This window comes from Rhopilema esculentum, chromosome 10, assembly GCF_057945365.1.
Source record: "Rhopilema esculentum isolate cy_ngs chromosome 10, ASM5794536v1, whole genome shotgun sequence".
In the NCBI taxonomy this organism is placed as follows: domain Eukaryota; kingdom Metazoa; phylum Cnidaria; class Scyphozoa; order Rhizostomeae; family Rhizostomatidae; genus Rhopilema; species Rhopilema esculentum.
The window spans coordinates 1,816,886-1,833,787 of record NC_142824.1 but is presented as its reverse complement, the minus strand read 5'-3'; the positions used below and the strand labels follow the sequence as shown (position 1 = coordinate 1,833,787).

At 37.4% G+C, this 16,902-nt stretch overlaps 1 protein-coding gene across 1 annotated transcript; it reads right to left on the bottom strand.

Moving 5' to 3' along the window:
• Nucleotides 1-10,564: 10,564 nt before the first annotated feature.
• On the bottom strand, nt 10,565-16,141 carry LOC135687976 (uncharacterized). Its single transcript, XM_065204632.2, has 3 exons — nt 14,803-16,141; nt 14,225-14,402; nt 10,565-13,773 (listed from the first exon to the last, which is right to left on the bottom strand). The coding sequence occupies exons 1-3, from the start codon at nt 16,018-16,020 to the stop codon at nt 13,637-13,639; spliced, it is 1,533 nt and encodes a 510-aa protein (XP_065060704.2). The 5' UTR covers nt 16,021-16,141; the 3' UTR covers nt 10,565-13,636.
• Nucleotides 16,142-16,902: the final 761 nt, after the last annotated feature.

Sequence of the window (16,902 nt, the reverse complement as noted above, 5' to 3'; positions counted from 1 at the left end):
AGAAGCGTCAACTGCAATTCACTATGAGCTCCAGATTTTTCTTAACATTCAAAAGGCATGCTAAGATGGAGAGAGGGATTTAAATTTAGAAGTAACTGACAACCTGGTATTTTTCAAGACCACGGCGAAACTGTTGTTTTTATCTGCTGTAAACAATTTTTGCAAAAAAACAATAATTTTCAATAGGATTAGGAGTATTGCTTTAGTGAAATTTGCTTAAAAGAGTGCATTTCCCAGGGAACTAGAAGCATCAAAAATCGAAAATTTCCTCCTCCTTCGGCGGCAACCATGGTGCCGCCTCAGGTAGTAACTATATCCTTTGCCCGTTCCGATATAGAGATTTGACAAGACTAATAGAAAAGTCCGTTATTATCATACAGAGTTAGATTGACAAAATGTATTGCAGAGGTTTGTGACAGCACAGCAGCTAAAATATTTCAGGCAATAATTTTTAAGCAGGTAAAGTTGTAGTCCACCGCCCCCCCCCCCCCCCCCAACTTAAAATTCTTTAAGCGTATTGAGACTGTTTTCCTTCCATAATCAGGCAAACATTCGAGTCGTCTCTCTCGATTTGTTTATGGTATACGATGACAAACCAGGCCACGCAAAAAATGAAAATATCATTACAATGAATTTTCATAACTAACAAAATAGAACAAATGTACACAAATATTCATAAAAACCTGCATTAATAACTAGTATTATTTAATAGCTAAACCAAATCAGCGTGTTAACATGTATTTTACTCCGAAGAAACCCCTTCGAATTCAGGGGAATACCCAAGCAAGTAAACTATACCCGGAAATATCTGAAAGCTGATAAGGAACTGAGAATCCACATTGAAAAGATTCACTTTGAAAGTTTTGTCTAAATAAAAATTTCACTCTACCAACGTCCTGAATATTATTTATTCGCCAGAGCCAAATCGCATGTATCACCCCAGTCCAGGGCATTGACATTTGTAGGCCCTTGATCCATGGAGGAGGTAATGAATGTCGAAACTTGAAAACATCCAGTGTCGAATGTTACTCTGAAAATCTAGCGACCTTTGTCTTCCAAATTACCAGCTTTAACGTACTCATTATACATGTAGCCAGTCGACTCCATAACACAAAATTCCTTTTCGCCAGTGAAAAAATTCCCCATGCACCGAAATACCCAAATCTAACTACATTGGTACCCTGTTGTTTTTTAGTCAGGATGCTTTGAGATCTGAATCATCAGATTGAATTATTCAGACCTTGGATCTTCCTACTCCTGCACGGTGTTCAGTTGTTAAATATAACTGAAGCATAATTCCAGCAAATGCACTTAAAACACAAATGGAAAATTTGCCAATAAGCGAGAAAGTTGTTGTTCAGGAATAATCTCTTTCGAGACGAATTCTTAGAATAATTTTAAAAGTCTGACTATCGTGCGTGCGAACGCATGTGCGAACGGTGCGAACGTCTAGGTCCGCCCCTGATGTTGTAGATATCCTAAGCATAGTTGCAAAACAATTTCTGCCGCCATCGACCTGTAACGGTTTGGATTTTATATTTATTCAATTTAATATTGTTCACGTCACGTTGCGTCAGTGCCTCCACAAATGACAATGCGGGTTTCCTTAAACGAAGTTGAAATTTCCTCAGATTTCCTCAGAGGTCATTTGAAATTTCCTCGGATATTTTCTTGAAAGTTCGAAACTTAATTTAGAGTGAACATAACAATTTTCGGTAAATTGAAGCTTTATTTCAGCTATAAGCTTATCCCTCATGTCTATAAGTATGCCGTGCATCTGATATTTTTCGGTATCAAAATATGTACCAAGAATTGCTAGCTGACTTTGTGTAGATCGATCTTTTTTCTCGTCAATGATCAAGGAGATCGTGTTACCTTGTAGCTTTTGGCAACCTTCTCTTAAAAAATAGAACTTGATGTATAAGGTTAGTTGTCTTCTGTTTTCCAAGTGAGACTCTGCTTAATGTCTTATCCTTGAGATATATTGATAGGCAAATCTTTTTCTGCAATGAAACTAGCAATTTTAAGTTCCATCCTTGCAGCTTCCTTGTCACTTGGGCCAGGCATGGAATCAGTGTATTTCGTTAGTCTCGCCTCAAACCGAATCGAACGACGGCGATTCGCAAATTGAACACTGTAAGTAATGGTACTCTCAGTTCTGTTCCACCGGCTTTTAGTTTGAGCATTTCAGACACCAATTCTGAAGCCTTTAGTTGTTCATCGTTTCTGGAGAACAACATGAGTATCAATTTCGATTAATTATACGCTAGGGAAGCAACCACGTAGCCGTATGTGTCGGCTAGGGGGGGCAAACTCAAGCAAAAACCATACCTCAGGGGGGGGGGCAGGCTTTAAAACAAGAAAACAGATGTATAACAAACAGATATATTTGGACAAAATCAAGGTCATGGAATTATAAATATGCCAAATTTTCAAAATATCATTTGGAAAAACTGTAGCCAGAGGTGGCAAGCTGTTGTCAAAATTTTCATTTGGGGGGCACAGCCCCCCCCCCCCGTGCCCCCTCCCCCCTGCAGCTACGTGGCTGCAGGGAAGTGAAGAGCTGGAACAGGAAGCCATAGCTTTGTGGGCCTATACAAGTTATCAAAACAAAGTCGTGACACAGTATGGACACATTCCGGCTTGCAGACTTAGAATGATTGTAAACATTTGATATTTTTCGATCCTAAAAAGCTCCTGCTGTAGATTTAGATGCAGTTTCCAACGCGCGACGCTTCTTCACGATTCGGTGGAAGATATACAAAATTCATGGCAAACGAGAGCCGCACATTGTGACGTCAGAATGTCACCAAACTGATTCGGCTTTTGTCGTTTTTTTCTCGGAAAGGTGCAACTTTAAAGGCTTATAAATTCTAAACTAATTGGAATTTCGCGACTTAGCCATAATACATGCACTAGATGCTAGCTTTTTAGTCAATAAAAAAAAATTTTTTGGCTGGAAAGGCCCTTTAAAGGCTAAAGTTTGATCAGCAAATGCTGCATAATTTTACTAGCCTGCGTCACAGACCAAAAACTTCCGTGAAGTGCGTCGCAGACCAAAAACATACACGTCACGGAAGTTTTTGGTTTGTGACGCAGGCTAGATTTTACAAGTTCCTTGAAAGATTTTCAATGAAAATACATGTTTTGTGTTTTTGTCGTCAGTATCATAACTGTGGCATTACATGACACCTACATGACACTACATGACACCTACATGACACCAGGAGTGGCGGCATGGGGGGGCAAGGGGGGGCTTTAGCCCCCCCTAGATTTTTGTTAGCCCCCCCATCGGCAGCCAATCAATTTTTGCTTTCTCAATACCGTCGGCACTTGATGGATGTCACCCGGTTTACATGTTGTTTGAATGACATAAATAATCGAGGAAAAAACTGCACTGGCTGGTTTATGGTTTTCTCAATGGCTTTTCTTCGGCAATTTTACTATCATAGTGGCATTATATCCTGTCGCTTCCGTGAAAGCCAGGGGGGGTATGAAGCTAGGTAGCGCATGCGCATTCCATCGTAGCCATCAGCAAGCCGTTCATTGCAGTATCGTTGTTGCTCAGCTGGCGTGCGGACCTCTCCTGGCCTAGGCATCAAAAACATGAATTGTTCAAACACCAAAAACAGGGTTCTGTACTAGGATGGTTGTCAACAATATTTGGTAGTAGCAACGAGGAATATTCTTCAGAGCACTGGTTAACTTGTCTCTGCTTAGCGACAAACGAAATCATGCAGAGAAGATACTTGTTATCTCAAGAAATACCGATCATTTGAAAAACCTAACATCCAAAAAGGCGTCAGAACAATGGTTTAAGGATAGAGGTTCCCTGGATCCAGTCGCTATAACATCTGTATGGATGCTGCTTATCACTGCAATCAACTTCGAAGCAAAGATTATTGCAAGCGTATGGCATTTACACCAATTCAATTCAAATTCTTGGGACCTCGCGGATAGAAGAGAACGCTAAACTAATGAGTTTGACAAACAGAGAACTTAAAAAACAATATATCATTTACCTCTGAACTGATTATATATAGCTTTTAGATCTCATTGCCAAACTGTATATATGTATACATGTACAGCAGAGCACAGAAGCCCAAATTTGACAGAAGATACAAAAATTGCTCAATGAGCAAGAAATATCAAATTCATATGTTATTCTTGAAGATTTAACCCCTTGTACCTTGATTGATTTAGGCCTTACATTCTGTTTTATAGGAGCCAGGAAATTGAGGTTAAGGCTGGCTTTTCTTATTTTGAAAACTTTGTTCTTACTTTTAACTGGCTTTGAGGCTCATGTTTATAAAATTGTTCTTTTAGAAAGAGTTACAGTAAACAACTAAACAACTAACAGTTACAAATAAACAACTAAACTAACCAAGAAGCCAAAATCAATTTTATTATGATTATAATTCCTATCTATTGAACTTTTTCTTCCTTGTGTTTGTCTGTTTTTTTGCATATGACTAAGGTTTTTTCAAACATAAAAAGATCAGATTTAAAATTCTTTTCACTCTGTCTCAAAACCTGTTAAGATCACCTAAATAGTTAAAGAACCTGGATTGAGAAAGAGATTTTAAAGGAAGTTCCCCAAGTGAAAGTCTTTATTGACCAATGTTACTTTGTTAAATCCCCTTCCTCGATGTATACAAAACCATTATACATGGGACATTTTACTAACCTTTAGTTTAATCCCTTGATGCAAGATAAGCACACCAAAATTTGTGTAATATGGTAGAAAATCATTGACAATTCCATAAAACAATTCAGAAACATAGAGGTTTACAGACAATTGTTGTTTTCCTTGTTAATTTTTATGGTTTGGTTTATTGAAAATATGCTGAATTGGGTCTTAATGGCACCAAAAGGTATATGATTATCAGAAGTACCTAGTACTTCTTTCCTGAAATTGATGTTTTCTGAATAAAGGTGATATTTTTCTTTTGCAATATTGAGATTCTTGATGTGATCCAGCCTTTTCAATTAATGAAAAATATCTTTTCATAATATTGCACATTTTCAACTAAATGTGATCATATGAAATTTTTGCAATTTCTTCATATCAAGTATGTCAAAATAAGTCCACAAAAAAATTTTCACAGTCCTAGCAAAAGCAATTCCATACTGTGAAAAAAAGATGGTTTAATATAAGTAAACTTTGAATCTATTGATTCTAATCTTTATAGGAAGATAACTGTGATACATACACATTAACACTGGAAGACATTCCATCAATCAAAAATCAACAGTAGGAATACATGTATCTACACTTATGACATTAACATAAATACAAAACTTTCATATTTTATTAGTTGCATTTTGTTCTGTTTATAATAAAGTGCTTTGCATATTATTTGAAAAGAAGTATATATATGCTTCATGATAAAAGTTTTATTTGCATAATAGTTAGCAAAGCAATTCTCCAACATCTCAGACATAGGCAAACTTGACACTTGCTGCAATATATCTTTGAATATCCATTAGCACAATGACATCAACATCCATGTTTCTTCTCTGCTGTCTGAGGCCAGTGAGCAATTACATCAAACAGAGTATCACTGCAAGGCACAGGTGTAATAGGAGTTCACAAGTTTTTTCTTATTATATAAGTTGTTTCCTCTAAGTATCTTTTGTTAAGTCTGCTTGGTGTGGAGGGTCTTGTTTGCTGGACATGCTTTATCTGCTGTGATGAGTGCTTCTGAAATGGGTTTTAAACATAGCAAAGGAAATTCTGTCCTTTCTAAGAGTGCCTGTGTTTTTCACATGTCTTGATTCATTTTGCTAGCTAGAAACTAGCTATGGTCATCGCAGGCAAAAACCATCCTTGTGCAAAATGCAGAATTCTTAAAAGTTCCAGCTGAACTCATACCTCCCCCCCTCCTTTAACTGCAAAATTGCTTTAACTGGGACAGAAAATATTTTTGGATGACCCCTAAACTTGCATTTAACTTTATGTGTGCAAGTTTACAAACTGGTAGGAGAGTTTTAGCCTAAATTCTAGATTTACTTAACACTAGCACTCAGTATTATGTCTCCATAGAAAATAAAACACGTTTTAAGCAAATAAGTGTAATACCAATATTGAAAGACAACTTTAACTTAACATTCCTACATGCAACATATGTAAACATTCGGAATTTTAAATGGCGGGTTCGTTAAACCCCGCCAAAATTTACAATTTTTAAAAGGTCATTTCACCCATTAGCTGTGGGGACCAATTGGGACTAATAGAAATTTTAACATCATCAGACTTGTATTGACCTAATCTACGCATAAAATGAATCTGTCCCCACAAAAGAAAGGAAATACACGGCCCAAGAAAACATGCATTTGGCCAAATTCGTAAGATGGGCCTAAACCATATGGGGATTACAACTCAATTTTGGGCATTTTAAGTAATTTCAAAGCCGTAAATATGAAATTAGGAAATACTGAGAGATAAAACTAGAGGTTTCTACAAACTCTGAAAACTTTGATGAAAAACTTGGATGAGCACTTACCGTTTGAAATTGTACCGCAAATTTCGCAAATGTCGGCCATGAGCTTCTTCAGGAAAAACATCGGAATGCGCCGCCTAGCTTCGCACCTCCTCTGCGTGAAAGCTGTGACTTAATTTCATGGTGCTCCTTCGCATGACCCACAATACCATCGTGCTCCTCTGGGTTGAAATCCCTGTTGCTGCTCATGCGAATGCCGATTCATGCGAAACGTGCAGAGATGCTTGATTTGGATCATGTTTTGGACCGTTTCAAGGAAATTTACCCTAACAACAGCAAAATCGCGCTGTCATAAATAAAGTCTTTAATGAATTTTCTTCTTAAGGGATTCTCTTTTCGTTTCAAGACATTATTATTGCCAATGAAAACATTTCGATCATTAGCACATTATGCGTAATAAATTTTTCAAAAAACACTTCTTGTCCTTTTTCATCAACTATTTTTCAATAGCATTGTTCACCGCATAGCTTGCGACAAACAAATGGTTAGAGAAAACCATCGATTAACTTCTTCCAACATAGATAGGAAGAAATATTCAACAATAGGCAATATTTGCGCATTAAGTTTCTTACAAGGCACAAATTGCCGAGAAAATCTCGTGGACTCCGACACAGGTTGGAAAGTGGGGGCGGGGAGGGGGCAAGGGAGAATTTTGCACCCACAACAAACGATTTTGGAAAAATGCTCTATTGCTTGCTTTATATGCTTGCTGGCTCTTGGAAAAATGCTCTTTATCGGTGCCCCTTCATTGGAGGTGCTGCTCAGGGGCGTCGCGACTGGGGGGTTGTCACACCCACCCCAATAGTATCTCAATAGGAAATTTCAGGTAAAATCCGCTCGGTGGAAGAAACGCTTTAGGTATTTCAGAGACCTTCCTGTCATAAAATCAATAAAGGATCAAGCAATCTTAGGTAAAATTGTGCCTCGTGTCCATTTCTCCTAAAGTTTCTCAGTAGAAGCGTCAACTGCAATTCACTATGAGCTCCAGATTCTTCTTAACATTCATAAGGCATGCTAAGATGGAGAGAGGGATCTAAATTTAAAAGTAACTGACAACCTGGTATTTTTCAAGACCACGGCGAAATTGTTGTTTTTATCTGCTGTAAAAAAGTTTTGCAAAAAGACAATAATTTTAAATAGGATTAGGAGGATTGCTTTAGTGAATCTGCTTAAGAGAGTGCATTTTCCAGGGAACTAGAAGCATCATAATTCGAAAATTTCCTCCCCCTTCGGCGGCAACCATGGTGCCGCCTCAGGTAGTAACTATATATTTTGCCCGTCCCGATATAGAGATTTGACAAGACTAATGGGAAAGTCGGTTATTATCATACAGAGTTAGATTGACAAAATGTATTGCAGAGGTTTGTGACACCAGCTAAAAAGTTTCAGGCAATAATTTTTTAATCAGGTAAATTTGCATTCCACACCCCCCCCAAACGAGGCTTGCCTCGCGACGGCCCTGCCTGCTATATGGGGCAAATCGAATTTTTTTTCGGTCGGCAATTTGACACATCCAGCGTCGGCAGTTACGGAGAATATAAACTTCGGCACCTGCAAGGTTTGTCTCTAGCGCCACCCCTGCATGACACTACATGACACCTACATGCCACCACCGATGGCAGTGATGCAAAATCAGCATTACATAATCTGCGTTTAAAGAACATACCGTAAATCCTCGAATTAGCCCCCCGGGGGCCTATTCATTTTTGATATTTTTGGATGGGGGCTTATTCGAAGGGAGGGTTTTTACGAGGGGTGGCTTATAAAATTATTGTAAGACATTATTAAAAGACCTCGTTTATTTTAGTAGGAATTTCTTTATGAGCATTCAATTAACTACTACCAAAAGTGTGAATTCGTTGTGGTGATTCAATAGAACGCCATAGGCAACCTCAGATGGCAAAAATCGTCAATTTGAGGGGTCCAATTCGAAAATATACGGCAACAGCGGGGGTTTATTTGAGGGGGGCTTAGTAACAATTTGTAGTTCTAGGGTGGGAGCTTATTCGAAGGGGGGGCTTTTTCGATGGTTTTTGTAGAAATAAACGTCAGATTGGCTGAGATACCAAATGTTGAAGACTGCAACAAGTACTTTTGCAACTCTCAGTGGCAGACTGGCTACCATTCAACCACTGATCCAGGAAAAGCAACCAAAAGGGCGCCAATAGGTGCCAAAGCTGCTAAAATTTGGTATTTGTAACGCAGGCCCAGAAAATCTTTGTGTAGCGGATAATGAGTTTACTGCAAACTATATCAAAATTCATTCTCAAAACCCCATGCAATTTTTGCAAAAAATGAGGAATCAAGTTGAGAGCAAAACGGGGGCTTGTCCCTGGGAAAAAATTTCAATCGCTCTATTTAAAACGTTAGAAAATGCTCCATGTTGAAATTCAAAGTCTTTTTTATTCACAATTTGTTTTGGGAAGAAGAAGATTCTCAGTCAAATTGTGTGTATTTGATACGTCGACAAGGGTGGTAAAATTTTCAGGTATCAAATGATATGTAGAATTTGAAAGTTAGACAAAAGCCCAAAGCCCACTTTTCAGTAAGCACGATGATATCTTTTAAGATTTTACAGAGAAAGACAGCGACTTCTTCGGCCAAAGAGACGAGATTATTTTCGATAAACCGCGATCTTCAGAAATTCAGCGAAATATGCGACTTCTTTATCATCAAACGGAATTTGTAATTTTTTGTTACATATTATAAATATGAATTTATAAAAGTTTGACAGCCTTTTTTTAAAGAAATACAGATAGGCTTTAGCTCCTACCAGCCTAAAGACTGTGTTGCTCCTGCCTCTACGTTACAGTTACGCTACAGAGAGGGCAAAGACTTAATTTAGAAACAAACGTTCTTTACGTTTGAGGAAAGATAGGAATACTTTAATAGCTAGTTGCAAATTTGAAACCTAATTTGTAAAACAGCTGGTATAATTTCAACAAAATTGGTATAAAGTTTCTTTAAAAATGGTTCATATTTTCATGGCTCTTGCTGTAGAAGTCCGGGATTGGCTTTTGATGTCTTTTTACCAAGCAGGAAGAAGGAGCGACACTGCTAGTCATTAATCAGGGGATCAAGGGCTCCGTTAGTCACTAGCTAAGATTTTTTTGCAAAGTTTCTTTTAGTACAAAGCTCTTTATTTTAACGTTTCTTTCCGAGTGATGAAAATTGGGAAGATATTGATTAGGTTCAGGGGCTTGGGGAGAGCGATTTTCTCTCTCATTTACTGCTAGAAATTGGAAAATCGCTTATTCCGCACGATGATGTTCTGGCCTATTTTTATGATGCTTAGATGCTAGCCTATGACTTATGATGCTAAATAATTTGTACCTGAAGCTTAAATGCAGAGAAATTGATGATTCTTAGATATTTTGTACCTGTACCTGTAGCTTTATTTTGCAAGAAATTATTTTTGTCGATTTTGTTTGCAAATTTCGTGGGTATTATTTTTTCGGATGGATAAAATTCGGATATTTCACGGGAATTTATTTAAAAACTCCTGATTTTAAGCAGTCTTATGTTGGAGCGTCTGTATACCCAATACTATGTGATTGCGATGAGTCCCCATCAAGTACTCGGCCCTTGACTGAAAACACCGAAATCGAGCCCGTAGCCAGGCCTTTGGCGTAGGGGTGGCAAATGCAGGCGAAGTTTAAAGTGAAGTTTTGTGTAGGGAGGGAGGGGGGGTGCAGAGAGTTAGTGGTAACAAAGAAGCAAAAGAATTGTAAAATGTCTTCAGAAATTAAACAAATTTCTTCCTCTCAATTTCTATTCAGCTAGAAAAATTTTGAATGTTATGTATTCCATCAAGATTTCATTTTCAAACGCAAGATACGCAAGATTGTTCTCCCTCTCTGCCTGCAAAGAACTTCGCTGAGAGGAATCTATCCTTGTTTATGCAGAAAAAAACATTTTTCAAAGTCTCTATGTAGTGATGTGAAGCCAGCAGTGGTTGCAACTTTTAGAAATTAATAAAAAGCGAGTATCGGCTAGCTGAGCTCGCTTTCTGCTCACTTAACATCTTTAAGCACTCGAGAGAAGATTTGTACACTGCTTGAAGAAAAAACACCAAGCTCCTCGAATATTTTCTCCAGAACAGAAATATTTACACTGCATATTTATATAGAGGTATCAAGGTCTCCTAATAAAAGCCCCCAGTAAACAATTTTCCTTCCGCCAGGGTTATCTTGACTCAAATTGACGAAAAGGCCCATTAAGAAAAATTCTCCGGGTGGCAAACAGCGGGTATTCTCTTGCTCCAGGGGTGGGATTGCCAATCCTTACCACCCCCTGGCTATGGGCCTGACCAAAATAGATTAGCCTCAGAACTAAAGGCAGGTCTGTTAGATTCTGGGCCGGGGGCATAGGCCCTTAGGTAATCTGCCACTGTCCTGAGATTTGTCCAGTGACTTCCAAATCCAAATATTGGCCTTTAAAGAGTCGCATTTTAGCTGACAAAATCTGAGCAGCAAATTAATCACTCTGTGGAAATCTTGTAGACCTTTGGTAGAAATCGGTAAATTCTGAGAAATTACGTTGTTTTTGTAGAATTTAGTATTTTCTTTACAAGAGTGATTGCCCCTCGGCAATACGGAAAGTACTTTAGTCCAAGAAATTTAATTCGCTAAAAGGTTTTGTTCACTCCCCTTTTCACCCACAGCTCAAGTTCGAATATTTTCTGACAAAACAGTGATTTTTCCAAAAATCCGCCAAATTTTGAAAACAGACCCTCTACCCCACCCCCTCGATCAAGACGCTCCTGCTGTGTTGATTCAGCATACGTTGCAGGAAAATTTGTGCCAAAGCACATGTTGTCATATGAATTTGTGCCAAAGCACATGTTGTCATGTGCCAAAGCACACAGGGGCGTAACTTGGCCAATAGTTTTGGGGGGGTGAAAAGGGTTTCTGCCCTGCAAAAATGAGTGGTGCCCTGCAGACCTCGTAGCAACGGTTTGTCTATAGGTTACTAGTGAAAGCTTTACCAGTGTACACTGGTCTTTACCAAGGACAAACTTCTAAGCAATAAAAACAAACTTGAAACTTCATTGCCTATGAAATTTCTATTTCTCTACGTGAGCGTAAATTGTTTTTTTATATTCACTTCATTTAATGTTGGTTTGCAAAATTAAGCTAATAAACAGCTAATTGGGGGGGGGTACATGATGTAGACAGCGCAACGAAATTTAGCCCAGTGGGGCTAAGAGTCGAGTTTAGTGAGGTAGGAGGACCCACCATGGTTGTGTCCGACGTGAAGAAAATTTTTGAAATTATACCTTGTAAAAGGGCTAAAAAGCATCTTTCAGACAAAAATTTAGCAAAATACTATTGTGCTAAAAGAGCTGATTGTTTATTGAAAATATTATTGTTTATTGGGAAAACTAGGGAGGGGGATGTCATGCTAAAATTCTAGTGTTAGACGTTGGGGAAGGAAAGAAACGGCAACCTTTCGTTTCAGATTGCACGTAGTTGTGAATGACAGAGGAAAATGTTGTTTTGATTGGGAGAATTTTTTTTCCTGAACAGAAAAGTGCAGTTTCTTGTATCAAGAAGGCCATGTTTACACATCCAAAATTAAAACATTGCAATGATACAGAAAATGATTTACTGAATTAATGCAAATTAGAGAAAAATAATAAAAATATACGTGAAAAAGTTAGCAATTAGATGAAACAAAATCGGTATCTTAACGATTTATTATGTTTTTTAGTTCATGCACTGTTAAAAAGTAATAGAAAAAATGATAAAAAAATTCCTATCTCGACCAAAGCGAGGGACTTCAGCCCCTTATCCCCCCCCAGTGACGCCGTGCTTGTCATGAAAATAATTTACAACTTAAATTAATTTGCATGACTCAACCTTGCCCTCATAAACATATGCATCAATCATTGCATCCATTGGCTATGACTTTCGGTAAGAAATGTTTTCGCTTTGCAAATAACGGAGCTTTTCCTTACATACCTGTTCCGTTCTCTAAAATGCAATGTCAGGAAGGGAGGTTCATAACAAATACGATATTTGCATTTCAAAATTCCTAAACGGCTCTTTACGAACTTCAGAGGTGGCATTTCTGCGTGGCAATAAAGCTCTTCTTGGCGCCCTGCGAAATCTTCGATTGCCCTGCGAAATCGACTATTTTTTGGATTGGGGGGGTGTCACACCCTCCCGGTAGTTTCGCCCCTGAAAGCACATGTTGTCATATGAATACAAATAAGGCTAAATTTTGCAATCCTTGATTAAATATTCTAAGATTGAAATATAAATGAAAGAAATTTCATAATAAAAATGACATTCTATCGGTGGTCAAGTTTACAATCTATATGATTCCAGCCTGATTATTTGCTCTTGAAATAATCAAAATCTTTCCAAAATAAATCTACCAAGCTCGAAAAGTATCTTCCAAGATCCACTGTGGTCTTTGATCAAGCAGCATTATCTGTGTTCTTAAATTTAAAGCTACAAGTTACACTTTAATCTGCCTATATATCCTATTCCAAAGCATGGTGATTCTTTTGATAATCAATGAAAATGGTTAATTGGACCAACTTTCGTATGTAATCAAGATATAGATGGGCGTATCAAACATTTGGTGAGGTGACAGCAGTATGTGATGCCCTCAAATCTAGATAGCTTATTGGCAAAATGGCATAAATAAAGTGGGGATAACTTTGTCTTCAAAGATTTCTTTGTCAGAATACTTTACTTTCCACACCAACCCGCTCATGGTCATGAAGACAAGGTAACATCATTAATAGTACCCCCTATGTCCTACAGATCTATTTGCCCTGAATCAATTCACTTTGCAAAAAAGTTTGAAATGAGAGAAGTACAAAAACAAAAGTTTGAAAAAATTTTAAAACTCAATTTACAAATTTTCATTTAGTTATAAAGCACAAATTTTACAAGCTCATTATCCACCTAGAGAAGTTATTTCTACAATAAAATCTAATAAAGCAGGTCCTTTGATATAAGACAGGTTTTGTTGCAAAGGACCATAAATGGCGGTTGAATCACAGAAAAACCAAGTAATTATCAAAACATAAATCCTGTTACAGTATCTTCTATCAGTGCATGAAGGCTTTATCCTAACTACACAATACACAAAACAAACAAACAATGTACAAAAAACTTCTATGCAAGATGTTGCAACAATGATAAATGGCCTAATTCTTTTGCAAGTTCTGCTGGGGTCATCGGAGGTGAGTTCCCCATTACTGCAGATTTGTCAGCACCATTGGCAATCAGCAATTTCACAATAGATTCATTACCTAAAGGAAAAACAACAAACCTTGCATTAAATCTAAACTGAGCACTTCAAGAACAATTTTTTCTCTACAAAACAGTTAGAATGAGTGTGATATTTTGATAAAGTGTACTTAGCACATATATAAAATGTTTCAATAAGCAATGTGTCCCTTTGCTGATACTTAATAGGAACAAATGTGTTCTGTGTAAATAAATTTTGAATTGAATTTTAAAAACTGATAGGCTAACGATTCTTTCTGTATTTTTTTACAGCATGACAACAATCATTTTTCAATCATTTACCAAAAGCAAAATCATTATTAAAAAACAAGAAATTATGATTTAACAATTGCATTAATTATGTTGACATAAAAAATGTTACACCAGTTGTTTCTTACATCAGTTTAACATCAGTGATTCAACACATAGTGAAAGTAAAATACCATTTCCATATCAAAATTCGAGCAAACTTGCCTGTAATAACAGCCATGTGTAAAGGTGTTGCATCATCAACTTCAGAATTTGGAGTATTCACAGAAGCTCCTTTTTTAAGCAACAATTCAACTACCTTGATTTTTTCATTATTTACCGCAATGTGAAGAGCAGTACTGCCAGTCTCTGATATTCTATCTAAATCTGTCTCCTTTGAAGCCTAAAGATAATTTTCTTGATAATTCAAAGTATAACAACAATGTTTATTAAATGGTTGGCTTCATACCTAACTCTTGATTCAACTGTGTGTTTCTGTTCAAACCAAGTATGACTTTTCCTTCTAGAGTGCACAAAAGACTGAATACACAGCTAAATGCTATAGTTTGATGCAGGTATACATGTTGTCATTGAACAAATTTTTCACTTTGATTGTATTGATAATAACAAACTGCTTTACAAAATCATTAGATTTGGGGCATGTGACCAGGCCTGCTGGAATATCTAAAAGACAGTCAAGAAAATACCAGGGGATCCTGTAAGCATTGTCTGTGAAGATTATAGAAAAAACAAAACCCCATAACAAGTTGACAGGCTTCTAATATTTTATCAATAATAAATACCTTCTGTATAAAGTCTGCAAGAATCCTTTCACTTCCGTATATGGCAGATTTAAAAATGATTTTATCCATTATCTCTTGGCTTTTATCAAGACCATGCAAAAAGTACTCCAAAACCTCAAGATAATCATGCTCCAGTGCAGCATCAAGCCATGCTTCTTTTAGATCACTGATTGAAGAAAGAGTTTTCATGGCTGTACCTTCTTCTCTTTTTTCTTCTAACTGACATAGATTTTTGTAGAAATAAATAACACCGTTTGCTAAACTAACAAGACTGAAGGCCCTCATTCCCAGCAACCACTGAATATGCTGTTTGTTTTGAGTAGATAAGCTCACATCACTTAAAAGTTGCCGAAAACTTTCATCTTTACCACAGCAAAATGTTTCAATGGTTCGAACAAACCATATAAGCCCCTTACGACCAAGCATCTTTGATGGATACTCTCTAAGTATCACATTTAGCAAATCATTCAAATGAACAATTTTCACTTTTTTATCACGAATTCCTACACCAAATGCTACATGAAGCTCATCGAGAATAAATGAAGTTTCCATTTCAAAAAGCTCTTTCCTTTTTTTGTAATGAAATTGGGTCATGAGAAAATTTGCAAGAGAGACAAAGTTTTGTTCAGTCCTCAGCCACATGGATATTTCTTTTAGTTGTACATTGCAATTCTCAAGCAATCTGCTCACTACAGTTGCGTCGATATACTGTAGCATATTCTCTATTTTCTTAGCCCTTGTCACCTCTACTTCGTCAGTCTTTTTCCTGCAATTAGCGGCTTCATAAACATTTTTTCTATTTAGATTCATAGAGCCAAATTTATCGAATCCTTCTGTCGATGAAGGTGAATGTAATTCACAGTTTAGGGAAGATGGTGGGCGTCTTACTCCGCCGACAGCTGACTTTGGTCGACCCACAACAATTTCTCTGCTCGAGCTAGATCTGGCAGATCTTGGACTTTTCACTGATGCGACAACATTTTTCTTCTCAGAATTATTTCTGGTGATGGTAGACAATATTTCGTTGTTATAACTCGTCAATTCCTTAAACAGCGTTGCCTGACCGTGTTGTTGTGATGCTGGGTCGGTGTGCCGCCTATCATGGCTTTCATCGTAGTCCTGGCCACTTTCATCGGATTCCTGATCACTTCCACTTGATCTGACAGACAGACGAGAAATGCATATTAATTCTCTCAGGTCCTTGACACTTCGGCTCATGTTTCATTGCGATGATAAAAAGTTTACTTCAACTATCTCAGCAAAGTATTTTTGAGAGTTATTCGGCCATATTGATTCTTGGGCAAAAACCCTCCTTTTCGCTTGAAGAGCAAATTGCGAAAGAGGCCATCGATGCGATCACAGTGGAGATGAGGCAGGAAGATTTTTTGCAGAAGTTTATATTTATAACATTAATCAAAATATTAATTAGGTCCATGGCCTATCCCCTATACTGTCATGTCTCTTTATTGTACCAAATGCAAACTATAAAATTATCGGATATAGCGAAAGCATTCACATACGTATATAGAGGAAGCACATGACGTCATCGTCATCTACCTCACAGTTATGCATTTTGGTATCCTTTTTGAAAATTTCAACTTTTAGGTCTGACATTGATCAGAGCAAATGAACGATTGACTATGAAACAGATTTGTTATCATGCAATTTTTTATCATGCATGGATGAGATAATAAAAAACGAAGATTAAGCACCCCCTCGGATAACATCTCAAAATTGACACTTTTCAATACTAAGGCGATGTGAATTGCTTACGACGGCAAATCACATTTGTTTATGGTAGAACAACTAAATCGGAATTTGACACAACTAGGGCAAGAACTGCGATAAATACAATGGCGGCCCATGTCATTAAGATTGTAAATTCCTCTGTAGCTCATGGAAGGTCCATTAATAATCGACAAAGGTCAGTCTTAAATTTTCTCTATTCTAAAGAAGCTTCACGACCAAAAAATTAAAGAACAGCCTGTTTCTACCATCAATTTTTCGCTGGTTGGCCCTACCTGAGGGATTGGAAATGAGCCAAAGGAATTTAAATGTCAAAAATGCTTCATAAAGAGGGCTTTTGGTGCTAGAGGTGTC